We start from the raw sequence: 25,438 nt of genomic DNA, 5'->3' as shown, positions 1-25,438 counted from the left end.
AATGTTTCGCCACTGCATTAAAGAGGTGACCGTCTTTCCAGCCTCCAGAGATGGTTCCTCGTTGCTCACTTTCCCATATTTTAAGATTTGGCACCACCCCTCATCTAGTATCGATTTCTTTATCATTTCGCTTAGGCCGATGATCCCCAAACCACAGTTGCTTGAAACAAGACATGCTTATTTCTTGCTCGTGCTTCATCACCATACGGTTCATCTTCACCATTGTATCATCTCACCTTTTTCTGGGGCCAAAGGAGCAACCCCCGTCTGGGACACGCCGGTCCAATGGCAGGAAGTATAATGGCACGTGGTAGATCACATGATTGCTCTTAAAGCTTCTGATTAGAAAGGACACAGTTCCCCCACTCACATTTCATTGGTTAAAGACACGTGGCCAAGTCAGACACTAATGATGAGGGGATGTGTGATAGCTCAGTCAGGAGGGGAACCGAGAAGGGGCCTCGTAGGCTGGGGCAGCGAATTAACCTGAGAGGGCAGTTAAAGAGCCTGCATGGACTGTCACAAGCTGATGCAGACTTGGCAGGCTGCTGTGTTTTAGAAAAGAGTAATGTCAGGGCACGTTTTCCTCAGTGTACTTGATATGCTCCATCTTAGCTGTTTGTCAGTGAGCAGACACAGCTTGTGGCAGACAAGCAGACACAGCTATAACGGGCTTTGCGCAGTACCTTCCAAAATAGGGGCCCGAATGGGACTCGGCAGCCAGATGGCAGATGTTTGAGGTTTCTTGAATATAGAGAACTTCCTGCTGAATGAGCAAACTGTATTTGTTCATTTCAGGGGAGGGAGTTATTATCAACAACAATTTGGATAGCTCAAGCTAAAAACAAAGAGTGGGTACTATTAGAGAAAACCTGGGGTGATTCACTTTATAGGCTCAAAGGGAGGGTTGACTGGGGAAGGCAGGAATGGGGGGCAGCCCTGGCAGCCTCAGCGCTTAAAGTTCATGGATCTTCTTCAGCTAAACATGTTCTCGCTCCAGGGCTGCCTCGTTTCCGTGTTTCATGTTTTAAATTACTGTGAGGGAAGAGCCTTCACAGCTCCACTCTTACCAATGGGCAGGTACAGTCACAGAATCCAGACTCCTGGGGCCGTTCTCAGAGATGGGTCCCTGTTAGATCTTGAAGGCCAAGTGCAATGACACCTCCTCCCGGCCCTTCACAGCTGCCTGCCCTAATCGCTGGCTCTGCACCCTCTCGTCTTGTTCTGACAGCAGCACACATCTGTGCACATCCTTCTTCCCCAGGACAAGCCCAATGGTTCAGCCGCCGGGGCCTGACCCACTCGCCTGCCATCTCTAGTGCTTGGGCCTCCTCTGTGGTCTGTCCCTTGGCTGCGTGTTTCTGCCTGAAGTGGCCTTCAGTTGCAGCTTCTGCCTGAAGTTGCAGTCACAGCACACTGCTGGAGAGACCAACCCAGGCAGGCCCCTGTGTCAGGCAGCCAGGCTGGTCTCGGGTACAGGAAGAGAGCAGGAGGAACGGGAGGGGCCGCCACAGAGGTAGAACCTGGATGAGGGCTAAGACCCAGGCTAGGGCAGTTGGGAAGCACAGCTCCCTGGAGACAGTGACACAGGACGCTACAGAGCAGGAGGGTTCAGCCGCAACCCCATTCCAGGGCCCCTGCTCTTTGTCTGATCCTGGACCAGGCCAATCTTACGTCCCCATAACTCAAGCTTCCTCTGCAGCTTTCAGCTTCTCCACTTATACCCAAATGCTCGGTAATGCTCACGTACTCAGCCCAAGGGCTTACTGTGTGAACCCCCAGGCTCACTAGCTTGTCACCCACTGAAGAAAGCATATTGGCATGCAAATGAGGGAGATGTTTCCTTATCTTGTAAAAGAAAAAGTCAGACATTTCCAAACTTCAATACTTTATTATTAAGTGATTTGCTTTTTGTAATGAATAAACCCTATACACACGACATCTACATTCACCTGTGGCTAAGGGTCACTGGGGCTGCATGACTTAATGAACCTTTCGCTTCATCCTCTTTAGTGTTCTGGAAACGTGTCCTGTATGTTTTGTATTAGTCAAGACTCTTGGTTGCAAGTGACAAAATCCCAACTCAAGCCACCTTAAATGCAAACGAAATTTTACCATCTCATGTAAATGACAAACCCATGTCTAGCTCTCAGTTCAGACAGGGCTGTATCCCGGGCTTGAAGGCAGCTTGCCTAACTTTCTCTCCCCCCACCTCCCTTTCCTACCCCCCCCCACCCCCCAGGCCCTTTTGACTCTGCTTCCCTTCATGTGGAACCTTACCTTCTCTTATAGTTAAGGGGACAGGGGCTCCGCTGATTTATCTTAGGAGGAAGACAGCAGCTTGATCCCACAAACAGAAAATCCCAGGAAGGACTTTCATTGGCTCAGACAGGGTCACGTGATCATCCTGGAACTAGTGCCTGAGCCAACCTGTGAAGCATGCCTATCCTTATGGGCCAGGGTGAGACAAGATGCTGTTACAAGAAAGCACATAAAACTCTTAAGCATCAAGAATCCTTCATCCATCTTCTGTGGTTTGTCTCTGATCCCTCACTGGTGATTCACTCCTGTTCAACCCTGAGTTTCCTTGCAGGAAGCCCAGCGTGACCCCTGTCACCTGGCTCTCTCCTGGGGCAGAGGAGCTCACAGTGAAACACTGGGCCCAGGGTACACCAGGAGCTCAGAATGACACAGGAATAGAAGACATAGCAAGGTGGGGAACTAGGGTTGCTGATCCGGCTGGTTTGGCTGCAAACAACCCCGCAGTCAGCGATAGGAAGATGGCTGACACCTGTGCTGTGGGCACAAGGCCTGAAATTAAATAAGGAAGCACACAGGCAGACAGCTATGAATGTAAGTCAAACTCCCTAGCCCCGCAAGAGTGTTGAGCCGCTGCTTCCCAGGCTGCCGGTTTCAGGTGCACAGTGGGAGGCAGAAATCAGGCATAACTTAGCCTCCTCTACGCAGTGTTCTGGTCAAAGACAGCTCCTTGGTCCAAAGCTCTGCTCTCTTCCTGCCACCCTGCAGGCCCACAACTGAACTCTCCCAGACAGGCCTGCACAAGTGGCCTGCATCGCCTCTAGGCCAAGCTCGCTTTCCAAGACCCTCGAATGTTTTTGACTCAAAAGACTTTGAGAATCCCTCAGATGTGCTAATAAGAGGGAGGACAGTTCATGTGAGTCACATCTCCCTGCTGCCACGAGGGTGCTGTCCAAACCCTTCCGCCCCCAAGTGACCTTTCCAGCCTTATCTCCTCCCCGCCCCCCACCGTCCTCCCATTCCCCCATAGTCTGCTCTAAGCTTGGCCATGGGGCTGTGCCCTTCACCCTTTAGCAGGGCTGTCTCTCCACCAGGCTGAGAGCTTCCTGAGGGAGGGCATGTCTGGCTTCTTTCTGCACCCCAATGCCCAGCTCCTGTCTGCACCCTACAGAGAACAAAGAAGTGTTTGCCGAATTAGACAGGACCAACTACCGACCCGGGCCTAAGTGTCAGTTATAAACCTCGTCCCCCAAACCTGGGGGGGGGGGGCTGCATGTGCTTAGTCTCCTCTGTTCCCCCTCCACTAGGGAAACGGGCTCACAAGGGGGAGCTCTGAGCTAGGGACCTTGCTCTCCACAATTCTGCTCCTTCGCGGTTACAGCAAGCAGCATGTTACCAACGCGACCATTCCCTCTGTCTACCTGGTTCAATGATTAGTGAACATCAGATCGTTTTGGAAATGACTCCCCTTCATTCCTGATTTAGCATGTGTCCTTCAGCCCTCAGCGTGGTAACTAACCTCTGTGTCGAGGGATTAATGACCAGTAACCGGATCCTTAAAGCAGCCCTCCCTGTCTGCAGAGGGGCCAGTAGTAGCTCATTCTTGGGAAAGAACAAGAGAACCCATTTCTAGCACATATGATGCATGTCACAGCCACCACTTTACATTGAAATGTAATAAAGCAAAGCTCTGCTCCTTCTTGCCCCCACCCATGCAGGCACCCTGCCTGCTGTTTCCATGAGTCCTTACCCACAGGCCTCCTGGCCAGGCAGACTTGGGGCCGGGCCACAGAGATGAGGGCACCCGAGACAGGGCAGCTGGACCAGCAGTCCCCGCCTCCTGGGTCTTCTCCTGCCCTCCTAAGGACACCTCTGTCCCTGCCTGCTTTCTTGCTCTGTGGTTCCTGTGGCCAGACTAGAAGCTATCCATATTTCAGTCCTCACAACTGCGTTTTACAGGTCAGGAAACTGAGGCTGAAGGTGGCTTGTCAGCCAGGAATGAGGGTGGAGACCCAGCTGACTTAGAAGCCCAGGTTCTCTCTATCCCAGCAGGCCACCTATCTCCTCGGCCAGTGGCTCTCAGACGTTCACCTCCATCAGACTTACCTACAGGGCTTGTTAAAACACAGGTTTTGGGACCCTATTCTCAGAGTTTCTGATTCAGTAGGTGTGAGGTGGGTGCGAAAATGTTCATCTCTAACAAGTTCCCAGACGATACTAGGACCACATTTTGAGAGCTATTGTTATAAACAGCGGTGCTTCCCAACCTCTTGGCCTCATAAAAACTATGCCCCTGCAGTAGGGATCCAGGTGACCCCACAATGAGAGGGAGGCCTGGGATCCAGGAGGGGGTAGGTGCTGTGTGTACATTTCCAGCCAGTTTTCAACATTGGCTACACATTGGCGTCACCTGGAAAAAATGCCCGTGTCTAAGCCCCGCCCCATAAGATGGTGATTTACGGTTTTTAAGGCTTTCCAGATGATTCTACTGTGCAGCCAAGGTGGAGACCGCTGCCGTAGCCTGACTGCTTTCAGGACTGTGTCCTTTTGCTACCTCTCTACTTCCCCATTTCATTTGCTTGCTGATCTTTCTTCTTTTCCAAGGTCCAGCGCACATCCCCTTCTGCAGAAAGCCCACGCCAGTGCAATGGTCCAGCCCACAGGCTGGCTGTCCCTTCAATGATCTTTGCCAGTGACCCCATTTCGACACTTTGTAACCACCTCATTGTGTGTGATTTCCAACTCCTAGACTGTGTCATTCCCTGGTGTGGCCCCCTCTCTTCTGCAGAGAGCTGGGCTCCTAATGCTTTGTTGGGCTATAACAATCCTCTAGAATACACATGCCTTCTGAGCATCCAGAGAAATGACCACAAGGATGCTGGCCCACCTTGGGTCACTTTTCCTGTGAAAGCCCCTGCAAGTAGAGTTGTTTCTCCCCTGTTGTTGGTTCTAAAACCTTGTGTAAAGAGTGTCCCGCTGTGACTCTCCCCCTTTCACCTCCCTTACCACTTGCCAGGCTGAGGAGTGTTTCAGCCAAAGACCACCACGCTCCCGCCCCATGCTCTACAGAGCATCTCTAAATGTCTCTAAGATGCCTCACTCTTCAAGGGCCCCCACTCGATAGGTCGATAGGTCGGTAGTGTTGCCAAGGAAACATCACTTAACGGAAGAAACAAAGTTGCTCAAAATCCACATGCCCACTGTTTGGAGGAGAACTGGTGCCTTAGTTGTACCTTGAAAAGTTTCTATTATTAGGTAGTTGAACCAATCTCACTTTGTTCCACGTTCCTCGTTCCTCGTTTGTCTCCCTCTGCCCACCCCATGAGTCTTTCATCTCAGTCTCTGCTCAGCTTGGGGACAGCTCCTGAATTTCCATCGAGTCTAAGATATCGTGTAGTTATGGAAGTCTGGATAGAATGATTGGAAACTATGTAAATTGGTCATATTAAAGAATGCCAGGGAGTGGAGGTTGGAGACAGGAAGTTAAAGCTACTCATCCAAGTGCTCACAAATTCTGGTTGATGGAACGTAAGCTAATGAAGGTTGACTAAGCCTTAACAGCCCCCTCCTGGACGAATGCCTTGTTGTAGGGCAGTGGTTTTCACACTTTTTTGTAAATTCTTCATAACCTTTTGTTCAAACAAAATGTTATATGAAAGCCAAATGCAAGAAAGACAAAAGAAGATCTTCCTTGATTGGGCTGGGAGAGGGCCCTAGGACCCCACCTGCCAGGACCCAGCCTCCCAGACCTGCCTCCCCTCAGGGGCCCCTGAACGCTTCTTGGAGCTCCCAGAGCTTGGTGTGAACAATTCAGTGGAAATGGCTCTGGTAGTTCCACTGCTGGTCCCGAGGGATGAGTTCAGGACAGTTCTCAGAGAGCTGATCTCCTGTCCCTGAGCCTGAGCTGGTTTGGGGTGGCTTGGAGGTGGTGTCAGAGCTCCAGCCCAGGCTGGAGAAGGCCATCTGGGTTGCTTGACCTAGGGAGTGGAATGAAAGCCCTGAACTGCCAAGAGCTCAGCCTTCCCTGGAACCTCCCGGTAGGCAGGGAGGAGAGAGGGCAGCTGCTCACCTGCGCACCCTGGCGAGAGTTTTTTTTAAACCCTCTTAGGCTCAGTTTTCTCTCCTTAAACCTGGAAGGTGACCACATAAGGAAAGTACCTAGTAGAGGGCCTGGTGTACATACATACAAAAATAGGTTTGTTTTCCTCTCCCCCTTCCCGTCCTGAGGCAGTTTCACCCCCAATAGCAGTTTCTGTCAGCGAGGTGATGTTTGATTCATGTGGAAGGGTGGAAGGTGGATCTTCTGTAAGGCCATACCTGCCTCTGAGAGAGGCAGGGCCCACCTCCATGCCTTCCAGGAAGAGAAGGGATTTTGAGGACACCTGTGTCCTGCAGGGCCCTTGCTTGTCGGGGCTATGAAGTGACAGAGCAAGGGGAACCTCAGGCCCTAGGGGTCTTTGCCTGGCCTTGGCTCTGTGACCCTGAGAGCAGGAGTGTGTACCCAGGGGTGCTGTGGGCCCCCTGCTTGCTGTCCAGCTTAGGTGTTAGTCATTACTCCACCCCCAGCCTGAGGGAGAGGCAAATACCCCTGGTGTGAGACCCACAGTCGGATGTGTTTGTTCTTTCACCTTGCCTGTGATTTTTCTCTTTCTCTTGCAAGCACCAGAATGAAAGCCCAAGCTGGGCTTTGTAGCCCTGCTGAGTTGCATGGGGCTGTGTGGGGAATGAGCTGAATCAGCCCTTTGCAGCTGAGGAGGAGCTGTGTTGTCGGGGTGCCCTTTCTACACCCCGGGGGTTTGTAAACTATCCACAGACAGGACAGCTTGCCCTCCGCCTCTGAGTGAGTTACAGGAGGGATGTTTCTGTCTTAGTACTTTGCACCATCTGCTGTTACGGCCCTTTTAGCTCCCACCAGCCCTCTGCTGCCCCCTTAGTCCAGGCCCCCTCAGGGCTCAAAGGAATAACAGTGGAAGCTTCCAACCCAGGCTCTGGCCTCTCCCCGTCCAGCCTGGCCCCTGGACCTAGAATTACCTGAGGGGAATAGATGAGTGAGGTGAGAGGTCACAGGTGCGGCTCTAGAGTCACAATGCTTCAGTGCAAATCTCAGCTATTATTCTCCGAACTACACAACTCTGGGCAAGTAACTTAATTTCTCTGTGTCTCAGTCTCCTCGCCTACAAGGTGAGGTAATAGTAACATCTGTGCCATAGAATTATTCTTAGGACTCAGTGGGATAAAGCATGTAAATCATTCCACGTCTGGCACATAGTGAGAGCTAAAATTATTTCAGCTTTTATTATTAGCAGTCTAAGGCAGAGGTTCTCAGCCTCAGCACTGTAGACAGTAATTCTCTGCTGTGAGGGGCTGTCCTGTGCACTGGGGGACGTCCAGCAGCATCCCTGACCTCTACCCCAGGTGCAGTAGCAGCCTGTCCCCTGCCTCCACATGACAACCCAAAATGTCTCCAGTCACTGTCAAGTCTTCCCTGACTGGCGAAACTGTCCCCCCCACCCCCCATTGAGAACCACAATTCTAAATTGTTTCTTCCTTGAACCTTTCAGGCTCCCCATTGCTCAGAAAGCATAGCTGTGCTTGCTGGGCCTCAGGCACTAAAGTGGGGCATCTTGTATGGAACAGTTTCCCCTCTTTTGTGTTCAGCCCATCTATCGATTCCATCCACTACTGGCTGGGCTTCTGAGGTGTCCGAGCAATGCCTCGCGAGAGTCCTCTTTGCTGAATCTCCCTGTGATCTTCCAGTTTTGTGTTTACACCACTCACGGTGTACTTTGTTGTTGGCTTTTTAAATAACAAACAACTGTCTGTTCCTATTATGATTTTGCCAGACTCTGGAGCAATAAACAGCTCTGATGACAGCTATACCAGATAGTAAGTGCACACATCGCTCACGCATCTCCCCCAAGCACTTCAGAGCAGCTGAATGGATAAAACTGATTTCAGCTATTACCTGGGTGGCCACTTGTGTCTGTGGAGCCTGCCCTGGAGACAAGAGCCAGGCCTTACGGACAGGGATGAAGGAAGGGGTGGTAGTGGCTGGCTCCCTGACTATCCCTATCTTGCACCCCCACTCCTGAGCCTCAGGAAATCTGGGTCCCAGCACACAAGGTGGTTAAGAGCTATACTCTGTCTTGAGGAAAGAGCGTGGTGCGTGCAAACCAAGGGCAGGAACAGCTGTGCGCCTTTGGGAGGAAGCCCAGGTGGCAGGCTGAGGCCCCACATGTTTGCACATTCAGGGAAGGCTTTCTGGAGGTGCTGAGTTTTCATTTCTGTTTTGCAGAGGAGTAAGAGTCAGGGTAGGCGACTGAAAGAAGCAGAGACAATTCTCATATTAGTGTGATTAGGGCCATTACTTCCTGAACACGTTGGTTTCTGCAACTTGGCTGTGGGTTCCTTCAGGACAGGAACCATGGCTTTCTCATCTCTGTATCCTCAGAACCCAACTTAGAGGTTATTTGTTGTTGGATGGAGGACCAATGGATGGATGAGATACCTAACCACATCTATTTAATTTCCTAAACTTACCATTAATCAAATTCCCTGATTCCAATAAGCTGGCAGCTACAGCAGGTAATCAGCTTTCCTTGGTGGGCAACCGGAAATCCAGGCCACACAACGAATGCTCTCAGGATTCTGATGAGAAGCCCACTTCTTACCCGATTTAGGTGTTGAATAGGCTCCCCTGGCCTGTGTTCTGGTCACATTTCCACACTGAAGCTGGACCCTCTACACTTGGCCTCTGCTGAGAACTTTGGTCGCTATGATCCTCACCTCTGTTATGGGAAGAGTCAGCGACCTTTAGTAGTTTTCACGTCTATTTTCGTGGGTTCGCCAAACCTGGTAACTTGTAAGATTACTTTAGAGAGCAGAGCCTCGCTGTAATGAGTGTGTTCCACTTGTCCCTCCAGACCCACTCTTTATCCTTTTCCTTCCGTCCTGCGAGGCTGACTTTATGGAATGCTCAGTGGGCTCCCAGGTTCTCTGGCTTCCAGTTGGGTTCCCCAGTGGGCTGATCCACTAGAAGAACAGGGTGGGGTGGGGTGGGGTGGGGTTGGGGGAGTCAGGGTATTTATTCACCACCACTCACCGTTAGCCCCCACCCTTCCTCCTTGGATCTTCTCACAAGCCAACCTTCTCTACATAACTTTTCTCTTCATAACTACAGGTTCTAGTAACTGCTGTCTCCTCTCATCCCTTTGGGCCTAGGAGTGGTAACAGCTCTGTGTTACTCTCCTCAGGGATGCCCTTCACCCCACCCACACCACTGAGAATTGTGTCTATTACACCCTCGGCAGATTCCCTTATATTGAGTGTACCATCTACTCCCTGCTGAGGTTTTGACTGATACCCTGGCCTGAGTCTCTTTTTAGGTCTGACGTGACCCTGCCTGTCTCTCCACCTCCTCCCTGGACTTCCGAATGTCAGGGAGGACATGTCGCTGAAGGACCACCCCTTGCTTCCGCTCCTCGCCTGCACTGCCCTTCTCACCCACGGCCCCTCTGACGCCCTGCACCCATGTTGTAAAAGTCCTCGTCAACCCCTTCTTTTCCTAAAGAAATACTTCATTTTGCCATTTGGAATGAATCAAAAATGTTCACCAATGAGAATTTTTGAATAGATCAAGACAGTAAGAGGGCCCGCCTTGAATTCTAACCTACAGCAAAGAAATGTGGTGTCTCAATTTGCCCAGAGGCCTCATCATGGGGGTGCGGGGAGTTCATTCCTATAGGAATATGAAGGAGAGCTCACAGGAGCCTGTGACTGCCCATTCGGAGCCCTCGTTGGGACCGAAAACTCTGAAGGCCTAGGGTCGTGTGGCTTTTCTCTACACCAGGGCCAGCAAACTACAGCCCACGGGATAGCCCCTGGTTTTGTAGATAAAGCATGGCTGGAACACAGCCATTCATTTATGTATTGTCTATGGCTGTGTTCATGCTCCAGCAGCAGATTTGGGTTGATAGCAAGTGTATGGCCCTCTGTGCAAAGAGCAGTTAACACAGCAGTGACTGCTCTCCTTTGAAAGCCCTGCTTACAGTGTTGGCCCTTGACTGGCATCTGGGAACTTGGATTTCAGGAGTGTTCCCACCATTCCCACACTGATAAGAGCGGCTCACTATGCTATAAACAGTATGGTTTATGCTAAAACCTGCTTTGCTTCTGGAAATCTGGAGTTTTGGTACATGCCAGGCAGAGGCCCCCTACGTGACAAGCTCTCAGTAAAAACCCTGGGTGCTTGGTCTCTAACACACCTCCCTAGTAGACAGCACTTCACACAGGTTGTCTCAGCTCTTTGCTGGGGGCATCTGGTGCATCCCCTGCAATCACTGGGAGAGGACACTTGGATGCTTGTTTCCCCAGCCTTTGTCCCATGAGCCTTTTCCCTTTGCTGATTTGATTTGTATCCTTTTCCTGTGATAAATCACATCGATGATTACAACTATATGCTGAGTCCTGTGAGTCCTAGTGAATCATCACACCTGGCGGTGGTCTTGGGGAGCTCCCAACACATCTGCAGAGCCAAGAATATTTGCTCTCTGGCCCTTTAAGAAACAGTTTGTCATCCCCCCCCCCCCACACACACACACCCAGTCTTAGTATGGATGGAAGTTACTTGTTACACTCTCGCATCTGCCATCCCACAGGACTCTGAACACCCTGAGGGCGTGGCCCGGGTCTTTTGCTCTTTGGCTACTGACCACATTCAGTGTCTCACACAAAGTATTTACGAAGGGAGGCAGTCAGCAAGCCTGTAAATAACGGATTCAAGAAGTATTTCTTTAAACTGTGGGTGGTGAAATCAATTTAAAAGGTTTCGACCAATGTTTTTCAATGAAAACATAGAATAGAAAATAGAGTGTGTTGCGTATAGGAAGGCTAAGTTTCATTTCTTGAAAGATTTGTTTCAGCTGTACCTGTGGCCATCGGCAGTCCTGGGTCGTAACGTAAAGGGTTGCTTCCTGTCCACTGCAGTAAGATACGTGAAGGCCACGGGATGATGAGCTCTGCCCCGTGCTTGGGCAGAGGCCCCGCTTACCCTCCATCTCAGCATTAACCCCATCTCCCCCCACCCCCAGAACGTGTACTACACGAGCAGCCAGCAGATCCACGTGGGCGTCCTGAGCCCCACTGTCGACGATGATGACAACCGCTGCCTGGTGGACGTCAACAGTCGGCCGCGGCTCATCGAGTGCAGTTATGCCAAAGCCAAGAGAATGAAGCTGCACTGGCAGTTCTCTCAGGTAACAGAGCCCCCAGGAAGAGCATGGAACCTGGGGAGAGGGGCCCCAAGGCCAGGGAGGGTGTGGGAGGAGAGGGACGCTGTCGCAATAGGGAGGTTGGGACTCCAGGCCAATGCTCGGGATTTAGTGAGCACTTACTATGTTATGGGGTTTTCAATACATTAGCTCACTGACTCCTAATACTGGCTCCGAGGGAGGTTATTATTACTGTTATTGTCATTGTTGTTTCACCATTTTATTTAATTTTTAGATATAAGGAAACGGGCTCAGAGGGGGGTCACCTGCACAGAGTTACACAGTAAGGGGCAGGGCTGGGATTTAAACCTGGGTCTCTGACTTTTAGGCCCCCACATTTCTTCTGCACAAGCCCCTTCTCAGGAGACAAAGCCCCAGTCTCCCAGGTACAGACAGTGCTGGGTGGTCTCTGGTCTGTGACCCCCTCTGTCTTCCTCTCAGTAGGGGTCACTGTAGGGGACGAAGTCTCCACACAGGTTAGTGTCTTGGAGCCATTCATGAAGGGCAGTCTGTTTCAGCTTACGGGGAGAGGAGGAAGGGGAGAGGACCAGGGCTGTCCTGGAATAGCTCCTGGAGATCATGGCCCAGCCAGGTACCTGTCACTCTGGGGACTTCGTGTCACCCGGATATGAGTGTTCTTGGACTCAAGTAAGCTCCCTGGCCCCTTCAGATGCCTTGCTCCTCCAAGGAGCTCCGGAATCACCAGGGAAACAGAACTCCCTCTGTCTGTGGAGTCTCGGCCTCTCTGTGTCCAACCTTGTGCAGTTCGATGTTAGTAAGCATAGCAGCTCCATCTCAAAGATGACAAAAATGAGATTAAATCATGGCCCAAGAGCGATAGAGCCAGAGTTCCAACAGGCTGGCTGAATCTGAACCTGGGCTGCTTCAGTATCCCAGGCCCACAGGCAGGCCCGTCTGCCTCCTTTCCAGCAGTCAGAGACAGACAGCCTCCCCATATGTGCCCCAAGGCTGTGGGTTGGGGTGACTCAGCTCCATCTCCTATGCAGACCTCAATGCTTTGGTGCCCCTAGTTGGCCCTTATCTCATCTCTCCATCCCTAATTGCACTAAAATGGGTCTTTTCGCAGCAAAGACACCCCCAAACCCAGCTCCTTCCTTCCCTCATCTCAACACATGGCCTTGAACAGGCAGCCCCACATGATACCTGCTTGAAGGGACACAGTGACCAACAAAGCAGGCCATGTTGGCACGTGGAGCCCTGGGGACTGGGCAGCCTTCAGCCACTTACTCATATGCATCCATCTAATTAAAACTCCCAGAGTGCTTTGGCAGTCACATCTTTGATCCTTCTACCAAGAGAACTGTGTGGAAATAATATTTCTGAATCCCTATTCGCAAACCCAGAGCAGCCACTCTTCCTTGATATTTTAAAAATTAACAAATGTGAAATTTTTGTTTAATGCAAACATGATCAATGTGTATCAAGCAACCTGGAATCTGTCCCTAAGCCCACATTGGTTAAGAGCTACTGTTGACAAGGCCAGAGGAAGCTGGGAGCCTCTTAAATGATTAGAGTCATGTGCTCGGGCTAATTTTCTTGCAACAGGTTTTAATCTTTGCAAATTACCTGGGGATTCTACCAACTAGAATGTTCTGGTACAGAAGTTGGGCTGAAAGGAGCTTTTGCTAGTGCATTTCACATCTCCTTTCCAGTTTTATATTCTGCATTATTTACTCTCCTGAGGGCTGCATTTAAACTCCACAGACACTCAGGCTGAATTAATTTCCAAATAAGCTAGTGCGATTCTCCCAGGTTCTCCTACAAAGAGGACAGGCATTTGCATATCTTAGTGTTCCATCTCACACCCTGATTTTCTGTTTAACAAATAAAATGCCTTTTCTCTGACCCTTGCAAGCTCTTCTGAATTTCCAATGCTTCAGAATGAATCAGGACAGCGTTAGATTCTGACACGGAGAAACCGTGTTTGACGAAAACATCTCTTGGCAACGCTGAAGTTCAGGCTTCCAATGAGCAATTTTGCGATAATGAACATTCTTTCCTTCAGTCGTTCATCAGGCATTTATGGAGCATGGGGCTTGGGCAGGAGGGATGCAGACATGAATCAGACACGGCCTCCTCCCTGGAGGAGCTCATGGGCATGTAAACACACAACAAAACTGGATGATGAGAGCAAACATGAGAAGGGTACAGTGTTCGGGAAGCCCAGAGCGACGGGCTCTGTCTGTGGAACTCGGGAACATTCGAGGCTTGTTTGATCTGGATCTTGAAAGTTGTAGGACAGTTCCCAGGTGTGGGAAGGGAGAACCTTCCATGTAGATGCTCAGCCTGGGCAAAGGCAAGAAAAAGCAGTGCACACTTGAGGAATGGAAATCCAAGTTTGGCGTAGGTAGAATTTAGAATTTTCAGTGGGGCACAGGAGAGATGAGATTTGAATCAGTTGGAGCAGATAATGGTGGTGGTTGAAAGCCACGCCAGGAAGTAGGGACTTCACTTGAAAAGCAAAAGGAGGAACTGGGGGAGCTTCTCAAGCAGTGGATTGCTGTAATGGGGCCTTAGTCCCTCTGGCAGCAGAGTGTGGTGGATTGGAAGAAAAGAGGCTGCCGATAGGGAAGCAAGTTAGGGAGAGAAGGGGTCACTTGTTTGCCACGGAGACGTGGAGCCAGGCAGCTGTTGGGGAGACTTTGAGAAGCATTTCAGCGGTCTGTTGGAAGTAGTGATGGAATTAAATGGAGGTTATTGTGAGGGGGGAATTATTAATCCAAGACCACCCCAGGCTCTGGGTTTGAAGAACAGCCAGAGTTGTCCCTCTCAAGCAATGCATCTGTCTCGAAACAGCCAACACTTCCCACACGTGATGAAACGTTCTTAACATTAGAAGTGGTAGTTGTTGCTTTCCATGCTTTTTCTAGCTTGTGGCTCCTCCAGGTTTAAAGAATTTCCCAAACTGACTGCCTACTGGGATTATAGATTCATATCCATGAAGTATAGGACTGTCAATCTTCAGAGAGGAAAATACATACTGAGATTTGCAGGATTCTAGGATTTGGTGATGCAGCATTAGTGAAGAGGCATTTAGTCAGTGACCCCTGGACCTGTGGAAGGAGAGGAATGAAGCAGATATCAGGTCATTATAAAGGAGAACTTTGCAGCAATACACCGATCAAGCAAAGATTTGGACTGCCTCTCAGGAGCAATGAGACATCCACCGTCCCCACTTCCAGCATTGCTTTGAATGGTTAAGCAAATGATGTGTCCTCTGAGGTCCAACTTCCTCAAAGTCTATCTCTCTATTTGAATTCACGGTTGAAGGAGTGGGGACTGTGGGACCAGAAAGACATCAGGAGGACCTGAGCTCTGCCTTCAAGTGTCAGAAGAGCTGCCCTGTGCAAGAAAGAGCAGGCTTGTCTTGTGTGGCTCTGAGGGAGGCGAGAATGGAGGACAATTTATAGAGCAGCTTTCTCATGGTCGGACTCATCCAGACACGAGGTTGGTGGTGCAGAGAAGAGGTGGCTCAGGGCACCACTCAGCAGGCATGTACGGTGCTTTGGCCCTAAATGGAGTTGAACCGGATGGTTTTAAGAGCTTGCCAACCCCAAAATTCTGTAATTCTAAGCTGAAGTTAGACAGCAACCCTGGGAAGGGCTTTTTCCTCCTAGAGGTCCCACTGGCCTGCCTTAATAAAAGGCACCATGAGTTTGGAAGTGAGCTGATCTCCTTGTATGAGGGTCTTCTTTATCACACTTTTTGAATTTGTGTGTTGTTTCAGTCCATGCCCCTCTCTTCCGTCAACCAATAGACTGGAGGGCAGGACTTTGTCTTATACTTTCAGTATCTCCAGACGCTAACGGAAAGCCTGAGACAGAGGAGAGAGAGACCCAGTGTGCTGTTGACCAAATGAAGGAGTCTTTTATTTTAAAAAATTCACAAATATTAACTAAAGGTCTCCTGTGCTAGGCCTTGAGCTAGGTTCATGGGAGACCCAATGATGAAAGAAACCCAGCCCTTGCTGACTCTCCTAGCATGTACGCATGCATGCTGAAAAGGAAATAAAAATAGTACTACAGTATTTCAAGGACCTATCCATGTAACAACTCTCTAAAGACCTTGCTTAGTTGGACAAGCCTTAGTTGGACAAGACCTTTTAGGTGGCAGTGTATCCCAACGGCCTACACAGATATGTGCTCAGTGGATACTCAGTTACAGGATAAACGTGCACTTCTTCCTATAACTCCAGATCTGGAGGAGGGAAGTGAAGCTGTTTTATACTAAAACAAGTATGAGTGTGGTATGGGCTAGAATAGAGATTTGTATGAATATTTTTGAAAACAGGAGGCTTTGATGAATTGTCAGGCTATTCAGACTGTATTTCGTGCTGCCCCCAGATGCTGGGGTGTGCCCCCACCCCCTTGGCTCTCAGGGTTCTTTGGTGGGAACATTGGCAAGGCCCATCAGGGAGTCCAAGGGCACACAGACCAGCATTCCCTCGGGCAGGCTGTCTCCACACCTCAGCTCTGTGCTTACCTCGTTCTCAACGCAGCATGCATGCATTTTCCAAGTGAGGAACGTCCAGGATAATAACAGAGATGTGTATTAATGCCCGCGAGAGAAGAGGTTTTCGAGAGTCTGAGGAGATTACCCGGAAGAGAGCTGAGGGCTGAGCCAAGCCCGCCTGTCCAGGGACAAATGGCTCTGATTTGTGGTGTCTAATTTGATAATTTGATGCAAGATGAGTAAGCCACTGAAAACAGAACCTATTTGCAAGGCACATTTCCCAGGGAGCACCACTAATTGTGCCAAAGAACTTCCCAGCACGCCAGGAGGAGGAGTCCTTGACGCCCCCCCACTCCGATCTGAGCCCCAGGCGCGGCCAGGAAGTCCAGCTTTGAGAACCTTTTGTGCTGAGAAGAAAAGACTATAATCGGGTATTTCATTACGGCTTTGGAATAAAACAGCTTTTCATTCCCATGTCATATGAAGTGGCAAGTGTGGAATTGTCCAGTTTTAAGAGACTGACAAAGCTCTGTTTAGGCCCTGAATGTTTTCTTACTTATTTTTAGTTTGTGGAAGTTAGCACTTCCCCTTCCCCTGCTCATCCCACAGACGTCAGGGGCCAGGACGAGGTGTGAGGGCTCAGCTCCTCGTTGCTCAGACCTGGGGGAGACTTTGAAATGTATTTATTAAACATCGACATGATGCTTACTGTGTGCCAGGTAGTATTGTAACTGCTTTTGTAAATATTACTTAAGCCCATGACGGGGCTATTAAGTACTTTAATTATCCTCATTCTACAGGTGAGGAAACTGAGGCACCGAGAGATTGAGTAATTTGTCCAAGATCAGATCTTGGAATCTTGTCAACTACGGGTTCATGCTTTACACAACCAGGCAATGGTGCCTTCGTATCACCTTTGGAAAACCAGTGGGTGGCTGCAGTGGGAGTTTGGGGCCGGGGTCTCCCTGCCAAGCCAGTCGCAGGTGTGTGTGAACTGGCCGGATTCCCGCCTCCTCAGGACACCAGCCATCCCACGGTCTCCACAACCCCCCTTCACCTTTTCTTTTGCACTTGACATTACCACTGGGCCATCTTCCTCCAAAAGACCTTCACAGCAAATCCCAGGCAGATCTCACTCAGGCACACATGCGTCTCCTTGAAGAAGGACAAACACCAAACTTAACTGAATAAAGGGACTATTGAATATTCATAATACAGAAAGACCACTTTCCTCTACAAAAAGACTTAATCTCAGGTTTCTGTAACCAGCACTAACACCCCACCAATGCTTTGAAGTATTTGATTACTAATCATTAACTACTTAACCTAGAAACTCCTGAGCCCACTAGGCCACTTGCCCATGGAAAATTAATTAGAAAGGAGAGTGGAACGGGAGCTCAGAAATAAACAGCGAAGTCTCAACAGAGGATTCAGTCCACACACAACACTCATGAGCACCTTGATTGCAAACCCGAGACCAGCCTGAGCTCTGACCAGTTGCTCCAGGTACTGCACCTCAGGGAGGCGAGTGCAGGGGACCAGCCAGGCCCACCCCTTTCCAGAGACAGCGTGATGGCTGTCCGTGGTCTCCGAAGTGTGGTCCCTGGACCGGCACCACCACCAGCAGCAGCGGCATCTGGAAATTGAAAGGGGCACATTTTCAGCCTCATCGGAGATCTGCTGGATAAGGAAGTGGTGCCCAGTGATCTGAGATTTACCAAGCCCTCTGGGACTTCTCTAATCCATCTGTCCAGCCGCATCTCCAGGAGGAGCCAGGTTCCTTAGTCTGGTGCTAGCTGTTCCACCCCAGCTGCCACAGACACACACTGGGGGAAACTGAGGCAGAGAGGAAGTGCATGGCTGTGTAATCTGGGCTCAGCTCCTCAGTGCCTCAGCCCAAGGGTTCCATGCATGGCGGGTCCACGTGCCACAGTGCACATGGCCCGTGCTCCATGTGGACCCCAAATCGTAGTGTCCCAGAGCTCCAGCACCTTTGCAAATGAGAAGACTGAAGCCTAGGACAGCTCAGCCACTTACACAGGGTGATGGTCAGGGAGATCCAGGGGCAGGGCGAGAGCAGAGTCCCATGCTGTTGGCTTCCGCTCACACAGCCTCTCATGCCCTTTCTAGTCTCCACTCCAGAGAGGCCCAGAAGAAGGAACTAGGCTGCGGGCTGGACACCAGCTCTCGGAATTATTATTAGCCTTCTTAGTTCTATACGTTCAGCTTTCGATTTTTTTAACACTGTTTCCATATTTAATTTGGTTTCCATTCCAATTAAGCTCTCTGTGTGCTGTAGCATCTCTCCTGCCAGGTTTAATTGCCCTTATTTAAGTTCTTTAATTAAAAGTATTGTTCCCAGATCCTGTAGTTATAAGTATTACACAAATAACTGAGGTGACTAGACCAGTAAATCAAGTGACTGTGCCCTCACAGAGGGTGGGGCCGGCCGGGGGCTCTGCCTCAAACCCCTACCCCCTGAGCCTGCTGCCCGGGCCTGGGTGTGATGACAAGAGCCTCCTAACCGGTGTCCTTGCTTCCTTCCTTCCTCCAACACTCTGTGCTCAATACAGCAGTCAGAGTGACCTGGTTAACCTGTCGGTCTGACTCTGCAATGGCTGCCCTGTCACCAGGTGAAAAGCCAAAGTCCGCTCAGTAGCCACAAGGGCCCACAGCACCTGCCCCACCCTCACCTCTGGGGCCTCATCTCCTTCCCCGACCCCTGTGCCTGCTCTGCCTGTTCTGGGCCTCGGTTCTGTTCTCTGAACACACCAGGCCTCTGCTGGTGCCGGAGCTTTGCTCGGGGGCCTGGGACCCTCCCCACGTATCCCCTGGGCTGCCTTCTTCCTTCTCCCTCCTTCACGTCTTTGCTCGGCTCTCACCTTCTTTATAAGGACCACCTTAGCCACCTCACACAATGGCAGCTTGCATCCCGCTCACCACCCTTCCCGAACCCTCACTCCCTACTTGTATTAGTCCATTCCGGCTGCTGTAACAAAATGACCATAGGCTGTGTGGCTTAAACACCAAACATTTGTTGCTCCACTTTTGAAGACTGGGGAGTCCAAGATCAAGGTGCCAGTGGATTCAGTATCTGGTGAGAGCCCTTTTCCTGGTTTGCATATGGTCACCTCCTCACTGTCCTCATGTTGGGGTGGGGGGGAGAGAGAGAGAGAGAGAGAGGTCATCCCTCTGTGTCTCTTGTATAAGGGCACTAATCCCATTCATGACCTAAGTACCTCCCAAATCACCCATCTGCAAGTACCATCATATTGGGGATTAGGGCTTCGGCATATGAATTTTACGGGGACACAAACATACAGTCCATAACACTGCTCTATCTTTTTGTGCACAACTTTATTACCTAACAAACTATAGAATTTATTGTTGGCTCCACCTCCTAGAATTGTCTACACAAAGACAAGGATTCTTTCCTGTTTAGTCACTGATGTTCCTGGCACACAGTAGGTACTCATTAAATATTTGATGGATGGATAGATGGGTGAATCATGTCTCTGCAGAGAGCCCTCAAAAAACGTGACCATGTGATCCTGGGCAAGTCTCCCAACTTCTCTGAGCCTCAGTCTCCAATTCTACAAAATGGGGGTAATTAGCATCTCCACCTCTCAGAGTTATTGTGAGGATTACATGGGATCGGGCATGTAAAGCATTTGGCACAGTGCTGGGCGCATGGTAAGTAAGTTTTAACTGTTCTTACTTGTATCTCAGGTGCAGAGCCTGCAGGTTGAGGTACAGATAGTAGCAACACCAGGCTGCTCCCAGGTGTTGAATTCACCAGGAAGGGACTGGATGGGGGGAAGCAAGGCTCCTTTGCAACTGTGGTGAACGGAATGTGCCCAGAGTTTGCTCAGTGAGAGCGGCTGAGGCCTGAAAAGGAAGGCAGGAGGGGAGACAGCACCAGTGGCCAGTGCCAGCTCTAGCACCAAAGGGTTGCGTGGCTCTTCTCTCAGTTCCCCAGATGTGTTCCCAAGATGCATACCAGGGCTCTGCTCAGCGAGGCCTCCAAGGCGACCTTACTCCTGTGTTCTAGAAAGTTCTCTCCTTTCAGAGCCTCCAGGGAGGGAGCTGTCTTTGGCTTCACACTCCGCCCCCCCCAACGAGCCCAAATGCTCTCACTGAGGCTGCGTCCCCTCCACACCCCACCCCTGCTCTTGGCCTCACTCATTTCTTCCACATCCTTCCCAGAGGCCACACTGGCTGTTTCTGCCCCAGGGTCACCATACTTCCTCTCTAGAGTTCTGAGGGCATGGTTACGCCAGGGTAGGGCCTGGGAAATGTCATAGTTGAGTCCCTAAAGGAACTCTTTACTTCTCAGAGACCTCTGCCCCGCCTCCCTCCCTCGACCTTGGCAAGGTGCCCGCACAGAAGGCTTAGAATGTGCCTGAGTGGCTGGCAGGAAAGGAGGGGGCTGGCTTTAGACCAGTTTCTCTAAACCTTAGTGGTCTAGGGGTTGCTGAAACAGCCTCGCTGTTGGCAAGGCCTGGCCTGGCCCAGCCCCTATGGATGTGCTGAAGTCAGAATCTTCAGCAGAGTGGGCAGGACTCTTGGTCTGGCCCCCTCTGCTTGCTCTGCACTCTTTCTGGAGCTCCCACCCTGGTACTGTGAACAGCCTCACATCCGTCCATTGTTTTATAGCTGATGAAGGGGTTTTATATCTGTCCTGCTCATCCTCCAGTCATCAGGACAGAAATGACCATCTGGCCCGAGAGATAATGGAACCCAGAAGGGCGGAGTGGCTTGCCCAAGGCCACACAGCTGACAACCAGAAAAGAAGCATCCTAGTTCAGCCCTCTCCCCTTTCTGTCTCACCACCCGAAACCCCAGCGGACCTTATAAGAGAGCTGGCTGGTTTTGTTCCAGACCTGCCTGAGCTCCACTCCCAGCAGTGGGGTGGGACACACCATGGTGCTGGCAGGCTGCAGGCCGGCTGAAGAAGCCCTAGTGACACGGCCCAGCCTGTGGGTGGGCAGCAGATGTGCTCAGGCCTGGAGGCTGCAAGGTTTTACACAGAAGCCAGGCGGAGCGATGGGCTGGCCTTGCTTGGAGCAAGTGTCGAAAGGGAGGCCTCTGGGTCAAAAAGTCCAGCCTTTGAGGGACAGGATGGGGACCCAAGGTGGACAGTAGCTTCTCAGAGGACAACTTGAGGCTGTCCTCCAAAGCCATCCCAGCATGGTTCAGGAGAATCGTGGGGCCACCAAAGTGCCGATTGCCTGGCTGTGTTGAAAGAGCCTGTTGTCCAGTGGAAATGAAGCGGTGGCCCTGTACTTCATGGTCAGTGCTGAGTGACACAAAACAAAAGGAGGGCAACCAGAATAGAAAAGGTATACAAAATGGTTCCCCAAGGAACTGGAAATGTTTAAAAGCACAGAACAGGGGGACATGGGCTTCACCTTCCCTTGTTGAAGGGAAGAGGTAGAAAAGCAGGAGCCAACCCAAGTAGGGGAACCCGACGGGACAGTCTGGGTCCTCTTACTGAGATAAGGACCTTCAACGGGAGAAGAGTGGTCCTCGGCAGAACCGCTTTGTGCCTGCAAGTGGCCTCGTAGGGCTGAAGGGCCCTGTGGGTGCAGTAGAGGCCATTCAGGTTGCAAATGAGAGCAAGAGAGTCGGCCTTCCAAGTCTCTTCCAACAGAGGGACGCCAGGGCCCTTTCTGAGCCCTCGTTCCATGGCCACTGGTCCTGTGCCCTCTCAGGGCCTGAGCTTGTGGGTTTCTCTCTGGCTGCACCTGTGGTCCCAGGATGAGCTCCCTGTTTCCGTTTCCCTTTTGTTCTGTTGTCTCTGTGCTCTTGGAGGCAGTGAGTCACTGCTGTGCTCAGAGTGGGTGCTAACTGGAGACATGGGGGAGGGACCTGCTTTACTCACTTGGATGCTTCTGAAGAGGTTGAGGTTCACTGGGCCATCTCCCGCACAGCGGATGTCGGGAAGCCCGTGCCCCCTCCCCAACACACACAGACACACTCCTGGCCCCTTTGCCATCCAGCTTCTCACTCCCCACCTCCTTCACCCACTACTCAAAGTCCCTTCTGGGGAGCTGGGGGGGGTTGTTTTAGTTTTTTTAACTGAAGAATAACATACATACAGAAACATGCAAACATACATACCAAAAAAAATGTTCAACTCAGTAATCAAATAAAGCCAACGCCTATATTGACAGCACCGGGGTCAGAAAATAGCACACCACCAGCAATCCCAGAGCCCCCCTCTTGCTTCCTGCCATTTTCCCACCCCCTCGTCCCCAAAGGTAACCCCATCCTGACTTGAACACTGTGGTTTCATTTTGCCTTTGGGGGAAGTTTGTGTAAGTAGGATGGTATGCGTGCTTTGTCTGGCTTCTTTTGCTGACATTGTATTTGTGAGACTCATCCTCATTGAGTGGAGCTCTAGTTCATCTTCAGTGCTGTATAGTATTCCATTGTGGGACTCACCACAAGTCAGTTAGCCACTCTACCATTGAGGGACGTTTGGTTGTTTCCAGGTTCGAGCTTTTACAAATCACATTTCGGAAAGCACTCAGGTGCATGTCTTTGGTGCATGCATTTCTACTAGATACATACCTGGGCACAGAAATGTTGGGTCGCCAGGAGGTATCTCTTCAACTGCCGTGGACATTGCTGATTTCCTAGGTGGTTGTGAGAACGAGTCTTGATGTTCTCTTGAGATGTTGGTTATCACCATGGGAATGGTGGTGGCCAGCTGAGGGTGACTTCCAGAAGAGGCTTGCCCTCTGCCTCCCTCACAGTGCGCTCTGCACTGGGTTGGGCATGGATGCAGCTGGGCAGTGGCAGAGACCTCCCTCTCCCTGCTGCCAGGCCTGCTCACGGCCACTCCAGAGTGAAACTCCTGAGCATGGTGACCCTTTCCTATGACCGATTCCCTTCTCACCTACATGGGTCATGACAGCCCACATTTACTGATCACCTATCATGTGCCTGGCTTTTTGCTGGATGCTGAGGGCACAGAAATTTATAAGACATAGAACTGTCAGTCTGGAGGGGAAAAGACAAGGAATTCTGCTACCGTTCAATAAGTGCTGAGAAGGAGAAAGAATCAGATGGAGAGGCCAAGCCAGATGGGTGGACCGGAGGAGAGGAAGTGGAGGTGGAGGCCAGGTGGGAGGTGAGAATGCTCCTGGAGGAAACGGGGCAGGAGCTGAGCCTTGAAACGTGACTGTGGCTGAGCCTGCTACGGAAGCATGAAGAAGGACCCCAGGCACAGGGCACAGGTTGTTCAAAGTCCAGGAACCTTGAGATAATGCAAATGGGTTCAGAAAACTACAAGGAGTTGGGTGTGGCTGCAGCAAAAGGTGTGGGAGCTGAGGGAAATGAGGCCAGCGGGACACAGCACCACACCACGGAGGCCTTCAGGGGTGCAGTACGGAGCTTGGGCTCTGTCCTCCGGGCCAAACTGCATTTTGGAAAGATCACTATTCCTGCCTCTGGAGGTGGGAAGGGGGGATGAGCGAGGAGACTGATGCAGTTGTCCAGGGAAGAGAAGATGGTAGCCCGAACCAGGGCAAGTACAATGGGGTAGGGATAAGGGGACAGACACAAGACATGACAGAGGTGGAATTGACGGGACTCAGCACCTAATCAGCTGCTGGGGAGAAGGTGGAGGTATCAGTGAAAATGCCCACCTTTCCCACACAGATGCCAGGTTATTGCTGAGATGGGAAACAGGAAGAGTAGGTTCTGGGGAAACGGTAAGTTTGAGCATATACTCAAGTACCATTAAGCTGCAAGGGGCCCGCTTATACAGACCACCACCCAGGCCAAGCAGTTCTGCCCATTTGGGATCCAGAGCCCAGTAGAGCACACCTTTGGTATAATTCAGAGATGCTCAAACACTGATGCCTGGGCACACAGCCAGCTGTCCCAGAGTATAAAAGCCCCGCAAGGATGTCACTGAAAGCAAAAATAGGGGATTTCCTCTGCTGCCGTAGGGCTGCTTTGGGAAGCAAAACTTCCTTCCCTTCCTTCAACAATCTTTGGGAATACACTGGGTGTGCATGGCTACAGAACATTCTGGAACATCAGTAGCATGGGCGAAAGCCGTGCATTTCCAGCGGCCTAATAGACAGTATGCAGGAGCCTGTGTTTGGTTGAGGCCAGCACTGGAGACTCCAGAGGTCCAGTTGAGGGCACGGACCCTAATCAGGAAGTCCTGGTCCTGGCAATGCTGAAATTCAGGCTGATCATAAGGTCGTCCCAAGAAACGAGGCTTTGCAGAGCAGGGCCCCAGGCCATGACTGTGGGGAGCAGGGCCCAGCCCCTGGGGTAGGAGCTGTAGGATCAAACAAGCATCCACACCCCAGCCAGATAGACAGACATTGGGGTGGGGTGTCTCTGTCCTAGCAAAGAACTAGGGCTCCGTGAAGAAAGCCGAGGTACAAGTGTCGTCTCAGGGAAGACACCACACATCCGAAATGGGGAGCCTGAGGCTTCGTGGGAATGCTGACCCCAGACCTTCCGTAGCCTTGGAGGCATCTGGACACACAGAGAGTCCCAGCCCCCACCAGCCGCTAGTCTCAGGCTCCCCAAATCTCCCCGTGTTGCCTCAACACCCTCTGACTCCACTCTCCACCCTGGCTTGTAGGGAGGCCCCATCCAGAACCGCAAGTCCAAGCGCTGTCTGGAGCTGCAGGAGAACAGCGACTTGGAGTTCGGCTTCCAGCTGGTGCTGCAGAAGTGCTCGGGCCAGCATTGGAGCATCACCAACGTCCTGAGGGGCCTAGTGTCCTGACCGTGCGGGGAGCCGCCCCCGCCTGCCCCGTTGCTACTGTGTAGCACCTGCTGCAAAGTTGCCTGCTGTCTGTCGGGGGTTGTTTGAAGTCTGGGAATCAGGTTAGTGGGCCAACCAAAAGAGCTTTTTATTTCCTATTCAATTTTCATGGAATTTCTAGAAAGATGCTGAAGGGTGGGTAAAGGTATGATATCATAAACTATTTTGCAACTGTAAATAGGGGACAAATGGAAAATATTTATAACTGTCAATAAAATACTATTGAGTAAGAAAAGGGCTTTTGTAGTCATTGGGTGCTCAGTGGAGGGTCATGCCTAGCTCCTCCGAACCTGGAATTCTTGTAGGCATCCCTGTTTGCCCTTCCTGCTCCATGTCCCTGAGAAAGGAGGCTTTAAGGCCCTGCAGACAGTTGTTGTGCAAGCTGCCAGCTTCCTTTGTTAGGCCCACAGCAGCAAGAAGGGCACTGCGATCTCGGGGCCCACCTTGAGAGAGAAGCTTCCCTCTGCCTGTCCCACAGCAGGTGCCTCCTCGGGAAGGCAGCCTCAGTCCTTCGTTCCTGCAGAAATCAGATGGCTCGCTGGCCACTGGAGCATCCTCTGCTGGGCTGCAGGCTAGCCTGCCCTCTCCTGGAGTCACCTTCACCTATCACAGCTGTCCACTGCCCAGCCTCTTGGCA

General features: G+C 51.1%; 1 protein-coding gene and 1 long non-coding RNA gene across 2 annotated transcripts in view; one reads left to right on the top strand and one right to left on the bottom strand.

The window, feature by feature from the left end:
• GALNT18 (polypeptide N-acetylgalactosaminyltransferase 18) overlaps window positions 1-25,036 on the top strand; it is a 311,162-nt gene extending 286,126 nt beyond the window's left edge. Inside the window, exons 10-11 of the mRNA XM_019729256.3 lie at window positions 11,349-11,513; window positions 24,616-25,036. Coding sequence (XP_019584815.3) covers window positions 11,349-11,513; window positions 24,616-24,762 — 312 coding nt within the window. The 3' untranslated portion in view covers window positions 24,763-25,036. The remainder of the gene's footprint in view (window positions 1-11,348; window positions 11,514-24,615) is intronic.
• Window positions 12,560-17,591, bottom strand: LOC141572235 (uncharacterized). The gene is made up of 4 exons (XR_012497516.2): window positions 17,460-17,591; window positions 17,059-17,156; window positions 14,531-14,602; window positions 12,560-13,835 (listed from the first exon to the last, which is right to left on the bottom strand). It is a non-coding gene; the product is annotated as an uncharacterized LOC141572235 (long non-coding RNA).
• Window positions 25,037-25,438: the final 402 nt, after the last annotated feature.

The sequence above is a fragment of the Rhinolophus sinicus genome, chromosome 14 (assembly GCF_057876585.1).
Source record: "Rhinolophus sinicus isolate RSI-liver-muscle chromosome 14, RSI-T2T, whole genome shotgun sequence".
In the NCBI taxonomy this organism is placed as follows: Eukaryota; Metazoa; Chordata; class Mammalia; order Chiroptera; family Rhinolophidae; genus Rhinolophus; species Rhinolophus sinicus.
This window is presented reverse-complemented; position numbering and strand designations above follow the sequence as displayed.